The following is a 21,859-nucleotide window of genomic DNA, read 5'->3' on the forward strand; positions in this document are numbered from 1 at the left end:
AATTTAGTCAACATCTGTTGGATAAAATTGATTGGATTCGGACTGGTTTGGACTCCAGCTGGGCAGAGTCTGGCGATCAGGACACGGGCGGACTTGTCAATGTTATCTGGGAAGAGTTTGATTCTGTGACCCCTGATGAAGTGGACAGGATTATGGGAAGGCTGAGCTCCACCACATGTTTATTGGACCCGTGCCCTTCCTGGCTGGTTTATGCAGCTAGGGAGAGGACACGAGGCTGGCTCCAGGCGGTTATATCTGCTTCTTTGAGTGAGGGTTATTTCCCCACCGTCTTGAAGGAGGCGGTGGTGAGACCTCTCCTCAAGAAGCCTGCCTTGGACCCAGCTGTATTGAACAACTTTCGTCCAGTCTCCAACCTTCGCTTTCTTGCGAAGGTTGTTGAGAGTGTGGTGGCGCATCAGCTCCCTCTGGTCCTGGATGAAGCGGATTATTTGGACCCCTACCAATCGGGTTTCAGGCCCGGGTACAGCACGGAGACGGCATTGGTCGCTCTGGTGAATGATCTCTGGAGGGCTCGGGATAGGGGATATTCCTCTGTCCTAGTCCTATTAGACCTCTCGGCGGCTTTCGATACCATCGACCATGGTATCTTGCTGCGGCGCCTCAGGGGATTGGGAGTGGGAGGCACAGTTCTTCAGTGGTTCTCCTCCTATCTCCTGGGACGCTTGCAGTCGGTGTTGGCAGGGGGGCAGAGATCGGCCCCTAGGTCTCTCGTTTGTGGAGTTCCTCAGGGCTCGGTCCTCTCGCCTCTCCTGTTCAACATCTACATGAAACCGCTGGGTGAGATCATTCGTGGTTTTGGAGTTGGGTATCATCAATATGCCGATGATATCCAACTTTTCTTTTCGACCCCAAACCACCCCAGTGATGCCCTCGCTGTGATGTCCCGTTGCCTGGAGGCGGTTCGGGTCTGGATGGGGAGGAACAGACTTCAACTCAACCCTGACAAGACTGAGTGGCTGTACATTCCGGCATCCCGGGACATTCAAAATGTTCCATCTCTTTCTATGGGGGGTGAGCTCTTACCCCCCGTGGATAGGGCTTGCAACTTGGGAGTCCTCCTAGATTCACGGCTTACTCTGGAAGATCATATAGTGGCCGTGACTAGGGGGGCTTTCGCCCAGGTTCGCCTGGTGCGCCAGTTGCGGCCCTATCTGGACCGGGATGCCCTGTGTACGGTCACTCAGGCGCTCATGACCTCTCGCCTTGACTACTGTAATGCTCTCTACATGGGGCTTCCCTTGAAGACCACTCGGAGGCTCCAACTGGTACAGAATGCGGCCGCGAGAGTTGTCTTGGGAGTTTCCCGGTACTCCCATGTTACACCTTTGCTCCGCGAGCTGCATTGGCTACCAGTTGTCTTCCGGGTGAGGTTCAAGGTCTTGGTCATGATCTTTAAGTCCTTACATGGCATGGGTCCGGGTTACCTCGGGGACCACCTGCTGCCGGCGTCAACTTCCCTCCGCCCAGTACGTGCCCACAGAGAGGGCCTCCTCAGGGTGCCTCCAGTCAGGGAATGCCGACTGGTGGCCCCCAGGGGGAGGGCCTTCTCTGTGGGCGCTCCGGCATTATGGAACCAACTACCGGTTGAGCTCCGGATGGCATCAGACCTCCGAACCTTCCGCCGCGGGCTGAAGACCCACTTATTTGAATTAGCTGGTCTGGCCTGATGGGGGATTATGGGTTTTTAAATTGGTGGTTTTTAGTACTTTATTATTGTTTTTTAACTGGGCACTGGTTTAATTTCCTTTTAACTTTTGTATCGTTATTTATATATGCCCTGTGAACCTCCCTGAGTCCCTAGGGAGAAGGGCGGTATAGAAATCAAATAAAACTAAACTAAACTAAACTAAACTAGTTAATGTACATATATTACATAATAATGTTAAAAGCTTATGATCTTGTGAGGCTACTTTACTAGATGTACAGGGCAGCAGGTTAGACATGCCTACATTAAATAGGTGCTAATTTGGCACTTTTCTTTGTCTCCCAGCCATGACCCTTTTGAAATCAGTTTCCCTTTGTGGTTATCAAGAGTTATTGGGGGGTTTTTGAAAAAAAAATGGAGGAGGGAGAGAAAGAGGGGGCCTAACCTTCCTATTCCATGAGGAAAGAGGGTTGCATAATGGAGAGAAAAAATAGGCCTACTCTCTCCAGATGCCAAAGCCAAACAAGGATACAGAAGAATCGATGTATAACATACATCAGGTAAAGTTTCTCTTTCTGCTTTAGATCTGATCATTTCTGAGGTCTGCCATGACAAATAAAAACAGCCTTAAAGTAATTCTGTTTGCAACTTGTTATCCCTAATTGACCTTGGCTGATCTTGAACAAATAAGCAGGTTTGGGTTTAGTTGGATGGAAGGCCAAGGAAATCCAAAGAATGTAGGATAGAATGGTACATTGGAAAGGCACTCCAGAAAAAGGACTGTGCCAAACCATTTCTGTTGTGTTGCCAGTAAAGTTCTCCCTTGCAAATTGTCATTCCCTGTCATGTTTTGACATGCAAAGTGATATTAAGTCTCAAAACTAACCAGATGATTTTGGTTTAAGAATTAGCAGCAAGATAAAGTGTGATTCCATAGCAAACCTGTACTGAATGGAATGGAGTAGACAAAATTTCCTGGAATCTGCTCAGCAGCTCTTCTATACCAAAGTGGGAAATGATCTGCATTAAAAATATTTTCCTTGTCTTCAGCTGTCAAGAAGTCTCTTAAAACAGAAGGAAATAAAAAAATGCTCTTTTTCATTTCGTTTTTCACTTATCCTCTAACTTACCTACCTTTAAAAAAAACAAAAACAAAACCCACATTGTGTTCTATTCTTTTGTTTTTAGCTCAGAATTATTTTTGATTGACGTTACGGTTAGTTAGTTATAATTGATGGATGATCATATAAATTAGCTACCTAAATAAATAAATCAGACATTGTAAAGCCTGGCTTATTTTCTCTCCAGGGTTAATAAGGCAGTGAACATCATTTTCCACATTCTGAAATTTGTAATCCCAGCAAAAAAGACATTTGGGGAGTGTCTTTCTCATCTGCCACTTCCCTTTGTTCTGTTACAAGAAATGTGAATAAAAGGAAAATAAAGGCAGAAGCATTGGAAGGGAATCCTGTTCTGAATCAATAACCAGTTAAAGTACAGACAAACAGAGCAGGAAAAAACAAGAGGCATTTTGTTGGTTGGCTGGACTTTTTGCAATTTTAAGTAGCCACTAGGCCCTTGCCAGAAACAAAACTCAAGAATTTCGCTTATTGAGAGGGAAAGGGGAGAGAGGGAGGGAGGGAGAGCAAAAGAGAGAAAATGTATGGTAATGTCCACTGTGTGTTTTTTTCCAGTATATCCAGTGCCACCAGGGATCAAATCCCCCTTCTTCTGTCTGTGGATTCTCTGGAGCAGATTTGGGTGGCACCATGTTGGTTCTAGGCTGAGGAGTATTGCGAAACCTGATTTGCTCCAGCAGAAGCCAATGAAATTGGATTTAATTTATCCTCTGTAGATAAGCTGCATGTGTGCTATTTCAATAAGGAAAATGCCAGGTGGGCTTAATGTTCCATTCCTGAGTATCCGGGATTTGGATATAAAATATTTTGAAATAAAACATCCCACAGTTGTTTTTTAAGTGCACAAATGTGATATATATCCTGGCAATGCATTTTGCTTCCTTATTTGCCAAAGATTTTGAGCATAATAAAAAAGAAAATGAGCTGAAGAACATGTCTGATATCAGAATCAAACATACACATGGAAGAAAATTTACAATGTGGTAAATTTCATGGCATTTCTAGTTATTCAAGAAACAAAGCAATTTGGTTTGCTATGTTCTGAAAGATGAAATCTGAATACAGGGGCATAGCTCCAGGGTGGCTCCCCTCCTTCCCATTATGAATCTCTTGAAATTCATGTGAACTATTATTTGGTTTCCTAAGAATTGCAAAAGACAGCTAGCCCACCTAACTTGCAATTTGTTTAACCCCCTGATATTTTTTTTCCTGATACCACCACTAGATGGAGAGAAAAGGTTGAGAGCCTCCCTATAACAAGTATCCTTCCTCTTCTCAGTACAGTATAGTTACTATACCTAGTTTTAGTACTTACTGATTTGTTAGTTGTTCTGGCCCAACAAAAAGATTGATCCGAGAAAGGCCCGTCCGAGTTCCAAGGAAAGCAACTTCTACACCCTTGTCTGAATTTCTGAAAAGCAGCAACAGCATGAAAGCATCCTATTTCTGCAAAGTAAAATAGTTTATTGCCTATTTCAAGGTCACAAAATGTGTAGAAACCAGGAGTGCAACTGTAATCAGTTTACCAAATTCAATAATCAACTTAAACTTTTAATGAAAATTTAAACATACCCCCAATGTCCAAATGAAGGCATGACTGAAATGTATCATTCCTGAATGAAGGGGTGAAGTTTACAATGCTGCGGCAGCAAAAATCTCAGTAGCATAGGGAGAAAAAAAAAGGATCCACAAATCCTCAAGCCAGATCACCAGATCACACACATACACAAAAAAACCTTTATTGAGATGACAGAACAGCTATTCAATAAGCAAAAATCAATCCATTTTTATTTTAGAGATTTGGTTTATTGGTTTTCTTAGTCACAAAGATATCTGGCCTCACTAATTAATGTCATATTTGCAGGATCTTTTATATATGTGATATTTTACATTTATCTTGTTTCTCTGTATCCGTATCTCTGCTGTATTTGTTGTTTTGTCCTGTGAGCTGCCCAGAGTTATTTGTTTAAACTAAGAGGTCATATAAATTTCCTAAAAAAATATTCAATTACTTTCACTGTGGTGCTTTTTGATATACATAAATGTATATATTTGTTTAAGAAGTTATACAATCCTTCATGAAATGCTTGTATTCATCTTATGAAAGCCTGGAGCTCAGCAAAGTTGCCCCATGGTTCTCCCAGGATCTTTGGGAGGTGCACACAAATGTCCATTGTGGAATCCCACCATGATAGGTGGTGAATAAAACTGTCATGTCAAACCTTGGATTACCTGTGGCACTTTTACACCTATGTGCAAGAATCTTCTTTGATCATAAGTGAAGCATCTTGACAAAGAATTTATACAGTTCTAAGTTATATTCATATCCACATTAGTTAATACAACAAGAAGGAAAAAAAGTCTTATCACTCACTCTGATTTATTTAGTGCAAGGCTGGTCCAATAAGCTTCAATTGGGGCACTCACCACTGCATCAAATAAGACTTCCTGTATCAGTTCTTTGTCACCTGTAATGTTTCAAAACATTCAAGGAAAGCATGTATTGAATCTTCTTATGACACTAAATCTGACCACACCAGTTATTGGTAGGAAGTTTACAGGTTTCTTGTTTAAAACTTAATTTCAAAAGAAGTTGGAAATGAAGGACAATTCCCTTATTTATTTTTGAGATAGGGAAGGGTAGCAATATTTTTATCTCTCTTTTGCATATCAAAATTTAATTTCAAATATCCCCTTTTCAATTTCAAAGTTAATACATAATTCATCTTGCTGGCATTATGCTCATTAGGAAGTTCTATACTACTGCACCCTATCCCACTGCCTCCTTTAAAAGCCAGTGTTTGCATAAACAAATCAGTTATTTATTGTTTGCCTTTTGATTGCAGAATAAGACTAGTCATTGTTATTATTTGTATTGTGCATATGAAAGATTTGAAGCTGAGAGCTAAATACTACGTGAACCCACATATTCAATCTTTGTGGCTGCAATCATGTACAAGTCCACAGTGAACTTAATGATTTACTTTCATGTGTCCTGCTACACTAGATTTTATAGTGAAGTGTGCCAGGTACAAAGAGGATTGGACTTCTATTACCCTTAATACTGGACTTGAAGAAGCCAGGTAGTTTCAAAGGTGTTTTTTCAAAAGACCTTTGAAACTGTTTTTCCTTGAAGACATTTTGCTTCTCATCCAAGAAGCTTCATCAGTTCTGATTGGTTGTGGGGGGATGGAACTAATCCATCCATTCCCTTTCCCCTCATCATCCAGTCAAAACTGATGGAGCTTCTTGGGTGAGAAGCAAAACGTCTTCAAGGAAAAACAAAGAAAGTCCAGCTGTCTTTTGAAAAAGCACCTTTGGGACAACCATTATCTGGATGACTGAGAATCTCCATAGATAAAGGCAGGTAGAACTTAAAGATACAGGAGCTATATTGTTTATCCTGGATGCCTTATTCCATTAAAAATAAAAATGAATCTTTCTTTAAAAAAGCAAACACAATATATTTATAGTGATCAATCGGGATTTATATCTGGAAGGTATATGAAATATAATGTAAGACAAATTGTAAACTTGCTTGAATACTTGGATAAGAACAACCAAGTCCCTGCAGCATTGATATTTTTGGATGCAGAGAAAGCCTTTGACCAATTGAATTGGCAATTCTTATTGAGAGTTGTTGAGGAGATAAATTTTGGAGAAGACTTTCTATATTCTATTAAAGCTATATATCAACAACAAACTGCACAAATTATAATTAATGGGGGGCTAACAGAGACGTTTAAAATTGAAAAAGGTACAAGACAGGGATGCCCCCTATCACCATTATTGTTTGTTTTAACATTAGAGATTTTATTAATTAAAATTCGAGAGTCCTCTATGATAAAGGGAATTAAAATAAAACAGAATGATTATAGATTGAGAGCTTTTGCTGATGACTTGGTTGTGACAGTATCTCAACCGTTACAGCCGGTTATAGATTTGATCGAAATTATAACTCAGTATGGTAAAGTTTCTGGGTTCAAGGTGAATAGTAATAAGACTAAGATATTATCTAAGAATTTATCTATGAGTGAGAGGGATATGTTAACTAAATTAACAGGTTTTGAAATAGTGAAAAAGGTTAAATATTTAGGAGTGTATATTGCAGCCTCAAATGTAAAATTAAATAAGAATAATTATGAAACACTATGGTTGAAGGTGCAAAGGGATTTAAATAATTGGAAAAAACTACAATTATCTTTATTGGGAAGAATTGCAGTTGTTAAAATGAATGTTCTGCCAAAGTTTCTTTTTTTGTTTCAAATGATACCTATATTGAAAAAGGATGCCAACCTTGATCAATGGCAGAAGGATATTAATAAATTTATTTGGGCGGGGAAAAAACCAAGAGTTAAATTTAAGATTTTACAAGATGCCAGGGAAGGAGGGGGACTTAAGGCGCCAAATTTGAAATTCTATTATGATGCGGTGGCCTTGACGTGGATTAGTGAGTGGCTTAACTTAACTAATAAGAGAATACTTCATCTTGAGGGTTGGGATTTGGTATATGGATGGCATGCATATTTGCTTTATGATAAGAAGGTGGATAGGGCTTTTAAATCTCATATCCTTAGAAGTGCTTTGTTGTGTTTCTGGAAAAAGTATTATTATAAGTTAAATTATAAAATACCGATTTGGGGAATTCCTGGACATGCGATAGAGGGCGTATCTATGGGAGTGAGTTTGGATATGGTCTCCTATAAGCAATTACTTAGATTGGAAGGGAATGATTGGCAACTTAAATCATTAGAGGAGTTAAGACGAGAAAATATAAGTTACTCTTGGTTTCAATATACTCAATTGAAAGTTAGGTGGAAGTCAGATCAAAAGGTTGGCATCACAATTACAGATCAAAATTTAGTAAAACAAATTAGAGATTTAAATTGTGCACATATAAAGAGGATATATAATGTTTTAATTGAATTGGACTCAGAAACAGAATTAGTTAAAGATTGTATGATAAAGTGGGCACAAAATATTCAGGAACCAATTCCGCTGGATACTTGGGAGATAATTTGGGTCAGAAATGTTAAATTTACTGAAGCTCAAAATTTAAGAGAAAATTTTTATAAAATGTTTTATAGATGGCATCTGGATCCCAAGAAGTTGTCTAACATGTATCCTAACTTACAGTCTAAATGTTGGAGATGTGGGCACTTCCGGTGGCGGCGCGGCGCCGAAGACAGCCTTCCCGGGCTGCCCGCGGCTCAGCTGTTTGTTTTTTCGCCCGAAACAGCGCCGATCAGCTGTTCGGGCGAAATTGAAGCCCCCTCCTCGGGAGAAGAGGAGGGGGTGAGGCCCCAGGTAGGGGTAGAGTTCTCCGGGGCCGCCTGAGCTTGGAGCTTGGGCGGCTGAAGGATCGAACTCCCCCGAAGCCTGGGTTACTCCCAGCTGGCCGGCGTCTTTGCTCCGAACTCCTTGGAGCAGAGCCAGGCGTCTGCGAACCATCCCTGCCTGAAGAAAGGACTATGATTTAAAGGAGCAGGCAGAGCGGTACAAGAGACAAAGGTGAAGAGGTTTATTTTACTATACTCTCGAGCTTGTTGGACTTTTTAAACTTTAAGTGAAAGTGCGTCATAATTGAGGACTAAAAGATGGCGGCGAAACCTCCACCTAAAACTCTTCGGAGTGGTGGATCCTCGCCAGTGCAACAATCATCATTACAGGCATTGCACCCTCCTGAAGCGCTGACACCGAAGGATTTACGAGATGCTCTGGATAAACTTTTGGAATCAATCAATCAATCAATGGGTGATAAATTTGCGCAGATGGAGGAGAAATTGGAGAAATTGGAGGAGAGAATGGAAGAGAGGATGGAACAGAAGTTCAGCGTGATGAAGGTAGACATTTTGTCTTCAGTGCATAAAGTGGCGGAATGTGTGGAAGAATTAGATGAAAAAATGGATGATCTGGCTCAAAGGAATGCTATATTAGAAGTAAAAGCACGGGAGAATGAAAATGCAAGAGACAAAGTGGAAAAGGAGTTAAGCTTAGCCCAATATTACCAGATGCAGTTTGCTATTAGAATTAGAGGTTTAAAAGAGGATATTAAAGAAGATTTAAAGCAGCTGATCTCTGAGGCTCTTGAAGTGGTATTAAACCAGCCAGCATCTGAAATAAGAGCAGCTATGGATAAAGTGTTCCGGGTGAATTCATGGATTGCCAGACAGAGAAAGTTGCCTAGAGATGTGGTGGTTTATTTTTCAAAAAGAGAAATCAGAGACCAAGTTATACAAGCTGCCTATGATGCTAAAGTGGTGATTGCTGAACAAGAAGTCTTGGTTTTAAAAGAAATTCCTCCAAGGATTTTAAGGGGAAGGAAGGACTATACATTTCTCGTGCGTGAGCTTAAGCAAAGAGATATAAGGTTCAGATGGGAGATTCCAGAGGGGCTGATGGTGATGCATGAAGGTAAAAGGTACCGGCTGATTACTGTGAAGCAAGCGCGTGATTTCTACAACAATGTCTTAAAAGCAACCCCATTAACACTTCTGGAAGCTGGAAAGGGATCTGGAGAAGGATAACATCAAGAGGATGAAACAGAGGAAAGTGGTGTTGGAGGAGATCAAGCTACAACTTCTTTGGATGATCCTAGAGAGCAAAGAGTAACGCGTGCTGCTTTAAAACGAGCAAAGAAAATAAAAGAACAAGATCAGCAAAAGTCTTCAGATTCTTCACAACGTACATATAGTCAAGCTGTGGGAGGAGCACGGCCTAAAGAAGTTAGTCCTATCAAAGCTGTGGTCCAAGAGCTTCTGGAGGATATGCATGGCAACTAAATTTCTAACTTGGAATGTTAATGGACTGAATTCACCGCAGAAGAGGAAGAAAGTTTTTCAATATTTAAAACAATTTAAGATAGATGTTATATGTTTGCAAGAAACGCATATTAGAGTTTTGGATCAAAAGCATTTACTGAACTCGAGACTGGGTACGCATTTTGTTGCTTCTGCAGAGAATAAGAAAAATGGAGTGGTTGTTTATGTTAAAAGTGCCTTAACAGCAGACTTAATTGAAGCAGATAAGCATGGAAGATATGTTATGATTGAGCTGTTGTTAGAAGGTAAAAAGATGCTTCTAGTTGGATTATATGCACCTAATCAACAACAAGCTGATTTTTTTAGCTTACTCCACACAAAGCTTACCCAGTTGGATTATAAATCTTTTATTTTTATGGGAGACTGGAATGGTGTTCTGGATGTACAGTTGGATAAGGCTGGAGCTTTTAAGCGCATTCCAAGTCATGCTAGACTGCCTAAATCTTTTTTTGAAATGAAGGATGACCTGGAATTGCGAGATATCTGGCGTGAGAGACACTTGCAGGAGGAGGATTATACTTTTTATTCTGACAGACACCAATCTTTTTCGAGGATTGATTTTATTTTGTTGACTAATGATTTTTTTTGAGAACTAAAAAGGTGAAGATATGTGCAAGAACTATCTCTGACCACAGTCCAGTTTGGTTGGAGATTGATAAGGAGAAAAGAGACAGGCGCTCGTGGCGCGTAAATGAGAATTTGTTTAGAAATCAGAGAAATGTGGAAGAATGTAAACAGCGGATGAAGGATTTTTTTGAGATTAATATGAATAAGGGTACCTCTATGGATATGGTTTGGGATGCTAGCAAGGCCTATATGAGAGGAGTGTTGATATATATGAATAATAGACATAGACGTGCAGTGGAAACTAGAAGGAAAGAATTGGAGAATGAATTAAAGGAAAAAGAAAAGGCTTTGATTTTGAATTCAGAGGATGTGAAGATCAAGGAGGCTATTAGACTGTTAAGAGGACAATTTGATAAATTAATGGCAGATCAAGTGGCAACCAATATGCGGTTTGCTAGGCACAATACTTTTTGCAACGCTAATAAACCAGGCAGATGGTTAGCCTATAGACTGAGGAAAAAACAAAGGGCCTCTAATATAGACAAGATTGAGTATAAAGGAAGGGTTGTGTTTCAACAGAATCTTATTAAGGATGCTTTTGTGGATTTTTATTCGAAATTATATACTAAAGAGGAAATTAATGTAAAAGATATTGATAAATATTTGGAGAATGCTAGCATCCCGGTTCTTACGCAAGCACAAAAAGAGGGGATTAATCAACTGATTACAGAAGAAGAAATTCTTATAGCAATTAAGGAACTGAAGGTCGATAAGGCGCCAGGCACGGATGGCTTGACTGCGGCCTTTTATAAAAATTTACAATTTGAGATGATAAAGCCGTTAAAGGAACTGTTTCAGACAATTCAGAGGGGGGGAAAGGTGCCACCGTCTTGGAAGACAGCTTTTATCTCTTTGATTCCGAAGGAAGACCAGGATGCTACTCAAGTTAAAAATTACAGACCGATATCGCTTTAAATACAGATTATAAGATATTTGCTAAGGTTTTGGCTAATAGACTGATGAGGGTTCTGCAACAGGTGATTCATGGGGATCAAACGGGGTTTATTAGTGGTAGGCAAATGAAAAATAATGTGAGACATATAGTTGATGTGTTAGAGTTTTTGGAAAGGCACAACCAGATCTCTGCAGCGCTAATCTTTTTAGATGCTGAAAAGGCTTTTGATCAATTGAATTGGCAATTTTTGTTGAAAGTGTTAGACAAAATGGATTTTGGGGAAAATTTTTTACAGCCGATTAGGGCATTATATCAAAAACAAACTGCCCGAATTATAGTTAACAATAGCCTGACAGCAGCATGTAATATTGAGAAGGGCACAAGGCAAGGGTGTCCGTTATCGCCCTTGTTATTTGTGTTAACATTAGAGATACTATTGGTTAAGATTCGGAATTCGGAAAAAATTAAGGGGATACAAGTTGGAGATCAGGACTATAGATTGAGAGCATTTGCAGATGATCTGGTTGTTACAGTGACCCAGTCAGAGAACTCTGTTGTGGACCTGATGGAGATAATAACACAATATGGGAATGTTTCTGGATTTAAAGTAAATATACAGAAAACTAAAATTTTGGCTAGAAATATGACAGCTTCACAGAAGGCTCTCTTAGAAGGATTAACTGGATTTGAGATTGTTAAAAGGGTTAAATATTTGGGGGTGATTTTGTCGCCCTCTAATACAAAGCTATATAAAAATAATTATGAAAAACTATGGGGGAAGATTCAAAAAGAACTGGAGAGTTGGCAAAAATTGCAACTGTCTTTGTTGGGACGGATTGCAGCAGTGAAAATGAATGTCCTGCCCAAATTTTTATTTTTGTTTCAAATGATACCGATTCTTAAGAAAGATTCCAACTTGGAGGAATGGCAGCGTGGTATCAATAAATTTGTGTGGGCAGGGAAAAAGCCACGAGTTAAACTTAAGATTATGCAGGATACTCGTGAGAGAGGTGGCCTTAAACTGCCTAATTTTAAATTATATTATGAAGCTGCTGCATTAGTAGGAATAAGCGATTGGATTAATTTGACGCAATTGAGGTTATTAAATCTTGAGGGCCATGATTTGTTGTTTGGCTGGCATGCATATTTGTTGTATGATAAGAAGGTAGATACTGTGTTTAGGATGCATATTTTAAGACAGGCATTGCTGAGAGTTTGGAAGAAGTATAGACATAAGCTAAGCAGCAAGATACCATTGTGGGCAATTCCAAAACACGCAATAGAAAATATACATGCTGGTTTCAAACATGATGTGACTACGTACAAGGAAATTTTAAGCTTGGAAAGGAACGTTTGGTGTTTGAAATCATATAGCCTCTTGCGAGAAGAGAAGGTTGTTCAAACTTGGTTTCAATATATTCAATTACAGGCCAGGTGGAAAGAAGACCAGAAAAATGGATTTACAATGACTGATGAAAATTTGATAAAGCAGATTAGAAATCAGGGACCAGCACATATTAAACGGATATATCTTGCATTGATAGAGATTGACTCGGAAACAGAGCTTGTTAAGGATTGTATGATTAAATGGGCCCAAAACATTCAGGAAGTTATTACAATGGACATGTGGGAAAAGATTTGGGTGAGGAACGTAAAATTTACTCAAGCTCAAAATCTAAGAGAGAACTTTTACAAAATGTTTTATAGATGGCAGGTTCAAACATCCAAGAAGATGGAAACGCACCAGGGGAGGGGTAAGGGGTGTGTTATATACGTAAACAATCCCCTGAGAGAGATGTATATATGTTAAATGTTCAAATAATACGGCAGCAGCAAGCGTATAAACTAAAGCAGCCTGACAAGAAAACACGCGGGAACTTTGACAGCTGTCAAAGTTCCCCGCACCGCGCAGGCGCCACCACTGACAGCTCGCGGCTGTCAAACGCCGGACTACGAAGAAGCCTGAGCTGTCAAAGCATCCACCATACAGCGCAGGCGCAACCACTGACAGCTCGCGGCTGTCAAAACACCAAGACACGCGGAAGCCGGAGCTGTCAACAAAAGACGACGCGGATTGGTCCCTGCCTGACAGGGCGCCAAAACGGACACCGCTGATTGGTTCTCACTACCAGCTGCCGGCTATAAAAGCCGGACAGTTATTCTATGTTTGCCTTTGCTCTTAAATAAATCTGTTGTTACTAGCCTGTCGTCCCGAGTGGTCCTTCGGCTACTTCACTGGCGACGAAGGTGGGATCGCTCCGGAGCTGAAGTCACGGCCGAGGAAGGGAGTTCCCGGCAAGAGCTGTCACGGAAGTTTTAACTTCCATCGGAGCAACCCAGGACCGGACGACATGGCAAACTTCGGCCGTGTGAGGGAGTTTGATACCCGCCATCCCGAGAGATGGCAATCACACCTCGGCCAAGTCGAGGGATTCCTCCTCGTCAGTAAGATCACTGACGACCGAGCAAAGGCCGCCGCTCTGCTGTACATCAGCGGGCCCCCGGTGTACGATGCAGCCGTCGGGTTGTTCAGCCCAGTGCCCATCACTGAAGTCTCCTACGCGGACTTGGTGGACCAGCTGAGCAAATACTACATGCCGGCTCGATCAGAACTATATTGGCGGGTGCAATTCGCGCAAAAGAAACAACGGCAGGACGAGCCCGCCAACGAATTCATCGCCGGGGTCAGGCATGCCGCAAGGAACTGCTGCTTCCCCGACCTGGAAGACCGCATCAGAGACCAGGTGGTGATCGGTCTGAGGGACGAGAAGCTACAAAAAAAACTGACGTCCAAACCCGACATGAACCTGGCCGAGCTGACCAGGGAGATCATGGCATACGAACACAGCCACAAGAAGAAGCCGACCAACACGACCCCAGAGACCCCCGCGACCGTCTACCAGGAAAGCGCAGCCTTCAGCGACAGCGGAGAGTCGGTAGATTTCACCGACGGAGAAGCCCTACAACGCCGAATGGAGCACCGACAGCCGAGAAGGGGAAAGACGTCGGACCGCCGGGGAGCCAGGAACCCTCCACCGCCACCGCGTTACGAGCAACGAGCCGCCTGTGCCAGCTGCGGGGGCAATCATGCCCGAGGAGGTTGCCGTTTTAGGAACGCGAAATGCCACAATTGCGGGAAGACCGGCCACATCAAGCCGGTGTGCCGCAGCAAGGGCCGGGACAACATCAATGAGGTGGAGGCAAACCCCCCAGGTAGGCCAGCTGCCCAGGCCAGCAGAGAACCCCACCCAGGGCCCCTGGTAGAGATTGTGGACAGGGTAAACAGCATAAGCTCCAAGGTTAAGATCTGGGTCAGGATTCAGGGGGTGCCCTGCCACATGGAAGTAGATTCCGGGTCGGCAGTTTCCTTAATTTCTCTAACAACCTATCAGGAGATCTGTCAGAAGGGCCGAGGACAAATCCCCCTGAAACAAACTCAGGTACACCTAGCTGACTTCCAGAAAACCCCCATTCCGGTGGAAGGAAAAGCCAAGGTCGTAGTGCAGTACAAGGGGTTCAAGGGGCCCCTGGAGGTTTTAGTCACACCAGGGAACCGCACCGATTTGATAGGACTAAACTGGTTCAGTCCATTAGGTATCGCCTTAACTGGGGTTAACACCATCCTAACACCCAGCCTAGAAGCCGTTTGCGATAAATTCGCCGACGTTTTCGATGGCACTTTAGGGAAATACACGGGTCCCCCCATCTCCTTACAGTTAGACCCTGCAATCCAACCAGTTAAGATAAGAGCCAGGAGGGTACCTTTTGCCCTTAAGGAAAAAATCGAAAACGAACTTGATCGCCTCGTAGGACTAGGGGTGCTTGAGCCCACAGAAGGGGGAACCTGGGAGACCCCTATCGTCACCCCAATCAAACCTAATGGGGAAGTGAGACTGTGCGCCGATTATAAGGCGACAGTCAACTTAGCCCTCAGCCCCCATGCCTACCCGGTGCCAGCGGTAAGGGACGTATTTGCTTCCATCCGCTCGGGCACCCTTTTCGCCAAGCTCGATCTCGCTCAGGCGTACTTACAGCTACCTGTCACTGAGGACACTGCGGAGGCCCAGACAATTGTCACCCACCGCGGTGCCTTTAAGGTAAAGAGGCTCCAATTTGGCATATCGGCGGCCCCGGGTATATTTCAGGGTATCATGGAGAAGACCCTGAAAGGAATACCCGGGGTCTGCCCCTACTTCGACGATGTTCTCATCGCCGGAGAAAACGAAGCGAACTTAGCTGACAGGCTGTCAGCTGTGCTAAGCCGGCTCAGAGAAGCCGGCCTCAAACTTAAGCGGGAAAAGTGCTCTATTGGAGTCACATCCACTGAATTCCTAGGGTACAAAATAGATAGCCAGGGCATCCACCCCACCTCAGAAAAACTACAGGCTATTCAAACCGCACCCAGTCCTAGGAATAAGCAAGAGCTGCAATCCTTTTTAGGATTGTTACATTTTTACCATGCCTTCATCCCCCATAAGGCCACTATTGCGGAGCCTCTGCACAGACTCCTAGACAAGGGTACAACTTGGTCCTGGACCAAAGAACACGAGAGTAGCTTCCAATCATTAAAAAAGATTATCTGTCACAGTTCAACTATCACCCTTTTCAGGGAGGACACCCCAATATGCATCGCTTGCGATGCCTCTCCCTATGGAATCGGGGCTGTCTTAAGTCACATATTCAAGGACGGCACACAAAGACCCATAGCCTTCTATTCACGCACTCTAACCAAAGCTGAAAGAAACTACGCCCAAATCGACAGGGAAGCCCTAGCAATAGTAGCAGGGGTCAAAAAATTTCACGATTACCTGTATGGAAGACCATTTACTATAATTACAGATCACAAACCCCTGCTAGGCATATTCACGTGGAACAAAACTACTCCACAAATTCTCTCCCCGAGAATGCTAAGATGGTCAACCTTCTTAGCAGCCTATTCCTATCAACTAATACATAAACCAGGTAAAGAATTGGGTCATGCTGACTGCCTCAGCAGACTGCCCATACAAACCAGGGACCCAGACCCAGCCCCAGCCAGCCAGATTTTAGCAATCTCCCAACTTCCAGAATGCCCCCTGACTGCAAACATCATAGCTAATAATTCTGCCAAAGATAAAATACTTGCCAGAATCCTCAAATGGGCCACAACAGGTTGGCCAGCTCAAAATCCACAACCTCAATTCCAACCTTATTATAACAGAAAAAATGAGATCTCAACACATAGAGGATGCCTGCTGTGGGGAAATAGGGTCATCATACCAGAGAGGAACATAGACCAAACATTACAAATTTTACACGAAGGACACCCTGGAATTGTAAAAATGAAGGCGATGGCTAGAAGTTATGTGTGGTGGCCAGGCATAGATAAGCAAATAGAAAAGTACGTAGGTGGGTGTTATACCTGTCAAGAGACCAGGAATGAACCACCCCAGGCTCCAATCCATAAATGGGAGACAACAAGAAACCCTTGGTCACGTATACATGTAGATTTTGCGGGACCCATCCAAGGCCAAAGTTTCTTAATTGTAGTAGACAGCCACTCAAAATGGCTGGAAGTCACCCCCCTTAGAACAATAACGTCCCAAGCCACTATTCAAGCTTTACGAAAAATATTCGCTACGCACGGCTTACCTGACACCATAGTTTCTGACAACGGGCCTCAATTCACCTCTCGTGAATTTCAGATCTTCGCTATGAAGAATTGTATTAGGCTGGTCACGTCGGCGCCGTTCCACCCTTCGTCAAACGGAATGGCTGAAATTATGGTACGATCCACGAAAGAAGCATTAAAAAAATTCGTTAAAGGAAACTGGCAGAGGCGCCTCAGCCAGTTCCTCTTAGCACAACACACAACACCATGCTCTACGACCGGCAAATCACCAGCAGAATTAAGATGGGGGAGAAGGCTAATAACACGTCTGGACAGACTGCACCCTGACACGTATCCAGAAAAAGAACCACACCCCCACCCTACCCGCACACTCAACCCAGGACAATTGATTTGGGCACGATCATACACAGATAAAAACAAGTGGGTCCAAGGAACAGTAATAAAACAAACAGGGCCCATCTCATACCTTATAGCTACGCAAGCACAGGGCAACATACGCCGCCATATTGATCAGCTCAGACCCAGACAACCACCACACAATTCTGGGCAACCAACCAATGCCAGCATACAGCTCCCACCGGAAATGCTGCCTATTCCAAACCAGGAAGAAGAACACCAAAACGAAGACCCGGAACCTCACCACCCTCCACCCCTTCGCCGCTCAAACAGGAATCGGAGACCACCCACCTACCTAAAAGACTATCAGTGGGCAGGTTCAAACATCCAAGAAGATGGAAACGCACCAGGGGAGGGGTAAGGGGTGTGTTATATACGTAAACAATCCCCTGAGAGAGATGTATATATGTTAAATGTTCAAATAATACGGCAGCAGCAAGCGTATAAACTAAAGCAGCCTGACAAGAAAACACGCGGGAACTTTGACAGCTGTCAAAGTTCCCCGCACCGCGCAGGCGCCACCACTGACAGCTCGCGGCTGTCAAACGCCGGACTACGAAGAAGCCTGAGCTGTCAAAGCATCCACCATACAGCGCAGGCGCAACCACTGACAGCTCGCGGCTGTCAAAACACCAAGACACGCGGAAGCCGGAGCTGTCAACAAAAGACGACGCGGATTGGTCCCTGCCTGACAGGGCGCCAAAACGGACACCGCTGATTGGTTCTCACTACCAGCTGCCGGCTATAAAAGCCGGACAGTTATTCTATGTTTGCCTTTGCTCTTAAATAAATCTGTTGTTACTAGCCTGTCGTCCCGAGTGGTCCTTCGGCTACTTCAATGGACATGTGGGAAAAGATTTGGGTGAGGAACGTAAAATTTACTCAAGCTCAAAATCTAAGAGAGAACTTTTACAAAATGTTTTATAGATGGCATTTAGATCCTAAAAAGCTTGCAAGTATGTATCCGAATTATCAGCCTAAATGTTGGAGGTGTAGTGATGAAGATGCAACATATTTTCACATATGGTGGACATGTAAGAAGGTTAAGGCTTTTTGGATAAAAATCTGGTGGAATATGCAGAAGATTTTTAAACAGAGGATAAAGTTTTGTCCGCAACTTTTTTTGCTGGGAATAATTGCAGACGCTACAGTTGTGGACACCAAGCTGATGTTGAACTTAATTAAGGCGGCAAGACTTTTGATAGGCCAATATTGGAAGAAAGAGGAGGTGCCGACCATAGAAGAGTGGACTTTAAAGGTTTCCGACCTGGCAGAGATGGCGAAGATTTCGGCCTATTTGAAAGATCATTCGCAAGAACGTTATATTATGGAATGGAGAAAATGGATTGAGTTTATCCAGAACAAGTATAGGGTTAAGAAGTTTTATGTAGCATTCGAATAAGTCTTCTTTCGTTTTTCTTTCTTTTTTTATTTTAGTTTTTTATATATATTTAATATTGTTAAGGTGTGTTTTATCCTATGTAAGCTAGAGAGTGATGGATTTTAGAACTTATAGTTGTTAGTATATGGTTGTTTATGATTGCCTTTTTATATATATATACCTTGTATTTAGCTCTGGGAAGTCGGGGGGGGAGGGGGGGTGGAGGGAGGGGGGAGGGAGGGAGGTTGGGGGGAGGTAGGGGGGGTACAGGGAGGGGGAAGGGGGGTTTTTAAAGGAAAACTGTATTTTAAAACTTTTCAATAAAAAAATGTTGGAGATGTGGTAGTTTAGAAGCCACCTATTTTCATATGTGGTGGACTTGTAGAAATATAAAAGCTTTTTGGATTAAAATTTGGTGGAACATTCAAAAGATTTTTAAGGGAAAGATAAAGTTTTCTCTGCAATTGTTTATATTGGGTATTGTTGTAGATTGTGATGTTAAAGAAACCAATTTGATGTTGAATATGATAGCAGCACGGTTACTGGTGGGACAATATTGGAAGAAGGATAGTTTGCCTACTATAGAAGAATGGGTGTTTAAAGTTTCGAATCTTGCAGAAATGTCTAAGATTTCTGCTTATTTGAAGGATCATTCACAGGAAAGATATATTTCAGTTTGGAGGAGATGGATAGATTACATTCAGAATAAATATGGGACTAAAAAGTTCCATTTAGCTTATGAGTAGATTTTAGAGGGATATTGTTATTGATTTTAGTCTTAGTATTTTGTATGTATCTTTGTTAAAGGGGAGTTAAAGCACATTATGAACTTGGTTAATTTTATATTATGGATAATCCTTATTTATAATATGATTATTATAACTATAACCCTGTATTTAGCTCTGGGAAGTGGGGGGGGGAAAGTGGGGTGGTTTGGGGAGGGGGGAATTTGGGGATGTATTGTAAAATTTTGTTTCTGTAAAACTCTTTAATAAAAAAAGGAAAAACAAAGAAAGTCCAGCTTTCTTTTGAAAAAGCACCTTTGGGACAACCATTATCTGGATGACTGAGAATCTCCATAGATAAAGGCAGGCAGAACTTAAAGATACAGGAGCTATATTGTTTGTCCTGGATGCCTTATTCCATTAAAAATAAAAATGAATCTTTCTTTAAAAAAGCAAACACAATATATTTATTTGAGGAACTTTCTAGATTCATCTGAATTTAATTGTGATCAGTAATATACTCACAAGGAAGCAATGACTCTTTCCCTGTGAGGTAGTTTTTAATTGCCTTCAGTTGAGTCATTTGGCGGTGTTCCGGATGCAGGTCTGTGTTGCAATATGACCTGAGGACAATATGTGGTTAAAAATAACAGTAACAAATGTTAGTATGCCTGATCTCCTTTTGTCTTTCCATAAGTGGGGACTGGGCACACCAAGTACAGACAGAAAGAACATCACAAGCCAATTGCATGCAGATTTACCATTCATCTGCCAAAGAGACATCAGGCTGTTCTAAATCATGTAATCCTAAAAGAAGAATAAATGACAAAGAGTCACTGTGAGGCACACAACAGCACTAGTTCAATCTTTGAATAACATTCATAGAAGTCAAAAAGTCTTCCTTCTTGAAAAATACAACAAAAACTCCCTCAATATGCCTTAATGAATGATGGTATGTCATTCTTCTATCACAAATATGACTCACAAATATGTAGGAAATTCTGGTTCATCTATTTCAGTTTTCCACTCCTGTCTTCTTCTCTTTGCCTTTTTGTGGCTTTCCCTCCTAATGTTCTCCTATCTTTTATTTAAAGATTGAAGCAGCTATTGCCACATAAAATCAGGGGAACAATACAGATTATGCAGGTGTCTTGCAACTGCCTAGCTTCTGTCATTTTGTGTACTTAATGCTCTTTTTTTGCTTAGGATTAACTAAATAGTTAGGGATAAACAATCTGCCAAGTTTGATTTTTTTTCCAGGTTGCTATTTTACCTCATTTTATTCCACCTCAGAATGCAAACTAAAAGAAAGGCAACCCTGATTTGTTAATACTGTTAATAATAAGGAAGGATCAGAGATCTGGATGTTCTAACAGTTGGAAAACAGCTATCGAGAGCTGGTTCGTTGAAAAAAAATGGAAACATTTGTACAATCTAAAGACAAACCAGAATCCTAATAGTAATGGCAGCAGAATCACTTTTGGCAGAGCATCAATTGTGAGTGGGGCTTTGGGGAATTTATAAATGTCACAAAAGCTACCAAGAGTAGCATGGAAAATTGCCCTTCCCATGGTCTAATCTAGTTCTCTTTACAAGGAGTGGAAATGGTTTTCCTGTATACCAAGAAGCTTGTCTTTCTCATCACTTGCTATTGGATTGTCTTTAATTTGAGACACCAGGGGTAAATGAATGATTTTTGCACCCACAGTAGGTACAGATTTCAAAACATCATGACCACAGGAGAATGAAAGCTTTTCTTCTTGTCTAAGGATAAAAATCCATGCTTCAGTCCTAGTATTATTAACATCATAGGTTTTTATCAGCGAGCATTTATGTGCAATTCCAAAACATAAAAGTAAGGAACCTGAAATGGACTCCATTAGTAATCTAATGGGAAACGTTTGAGCTGCATGCTAGACTGGGAAGTCAAAGGGGTATTTCAGAAAAAGGCAGCTGAAAACCCTTGTGGTATTATTGCCAAGAAAATACAAATACTCACACTGAAAGCATTTTTCCCATTTGCACATAAATATATATTCATGGACACAGATGTCAAATATATACTAAGTGTATATACTAAACCTATTGGGTGATTAGTATACCCGGGGTTCATTATTATCAGCACAATAGCATGGTTTATGGGAATCTAATTGAGTGCAATAAAGTATTACCTTCTTCTATTGTCACATTCCCTCTGAAAAAATATTTGCCATGTCCTCTAGACAGAGCCACACCTAAACTGTGCAGATAAACAAAAAGCAGACCATAAAAACTGTGGCATAAACAAAGCTAGAAAATACAGGAAAAGATAATTACTCCCTAAGGTTTTAATTCCTGCTCTAGAAACAATTTTGTTTTGTTTCCAAGACCTTGGTGGTTGTATGTCTTGCCCAACCAGCCACTTTGATGCCATTTTATGTTTGTTGTGCCAGCAGCAACGGACTGTGTATATTTATTAAGGGGTGCAATAACCCCTGCTCTCTCTGGCAAGCAAAAATGAACACTTACCAAGGTCAGTTTTGTTCAGCCAAGAGTAGAATCTGCCCATAGGCTTGTAGAGGAGGAGGCCATTTTCTACAAATGAAAATCATCTGTATA

At 41.8% G+C, this 21,859-nt stretch overlaps 1 protein-coding gene across 1 annotated transcript in view; it reads right to left on the reverse strand.

The window, feature by feature from the left end:
* CACNA2D3 (calcium voltage-gated channel auxiliary subunit alpha2delta 3) overlaps positions 1–21,859 on the reverse strand; it is a gene marked incomplete at its 5' end in the record, with an annotated part of 613,685 nt that overhangs the window by 95,564 nt on the left and 496,262 nt on the right. The window contains 6 exons of the mRNA XM_083353347.1: positions 2,609–2,730; positions 4,121–4,216; positions 5,180–5,273; positions 19,787–19,884; positions 20,023–20,068; positions 21,433–21,500. Coding sequence (XP_083209473.1) covers positions 2,609–2,730; positions 4,121–4,216; positions 5,180–5,273; positions 19,787–19,884; positions 20,023–20,068; positions 21,433–21,500 — 524 coding nt within the window. The remainder of the gene's footprint in view (positions 1–2,608; positions 2,731–4,120; positions 4,217–5,179; positions 5,274–19,786; positions 19,885–20,022; positions 20,069–21,432; positions 21,501–21,859) is intronic.

The sequence above is a fragment of the Vipera ursinii genome, assembly GCF_947247035.1.
Source record: "Vipera ursinii genome assembly, chromosome: 2".
NCBI lineage: Eukaryota > Metazoa > Chordata > Lepidosauria > Squamata > Viperidae > Vipera > Vipera ursinii.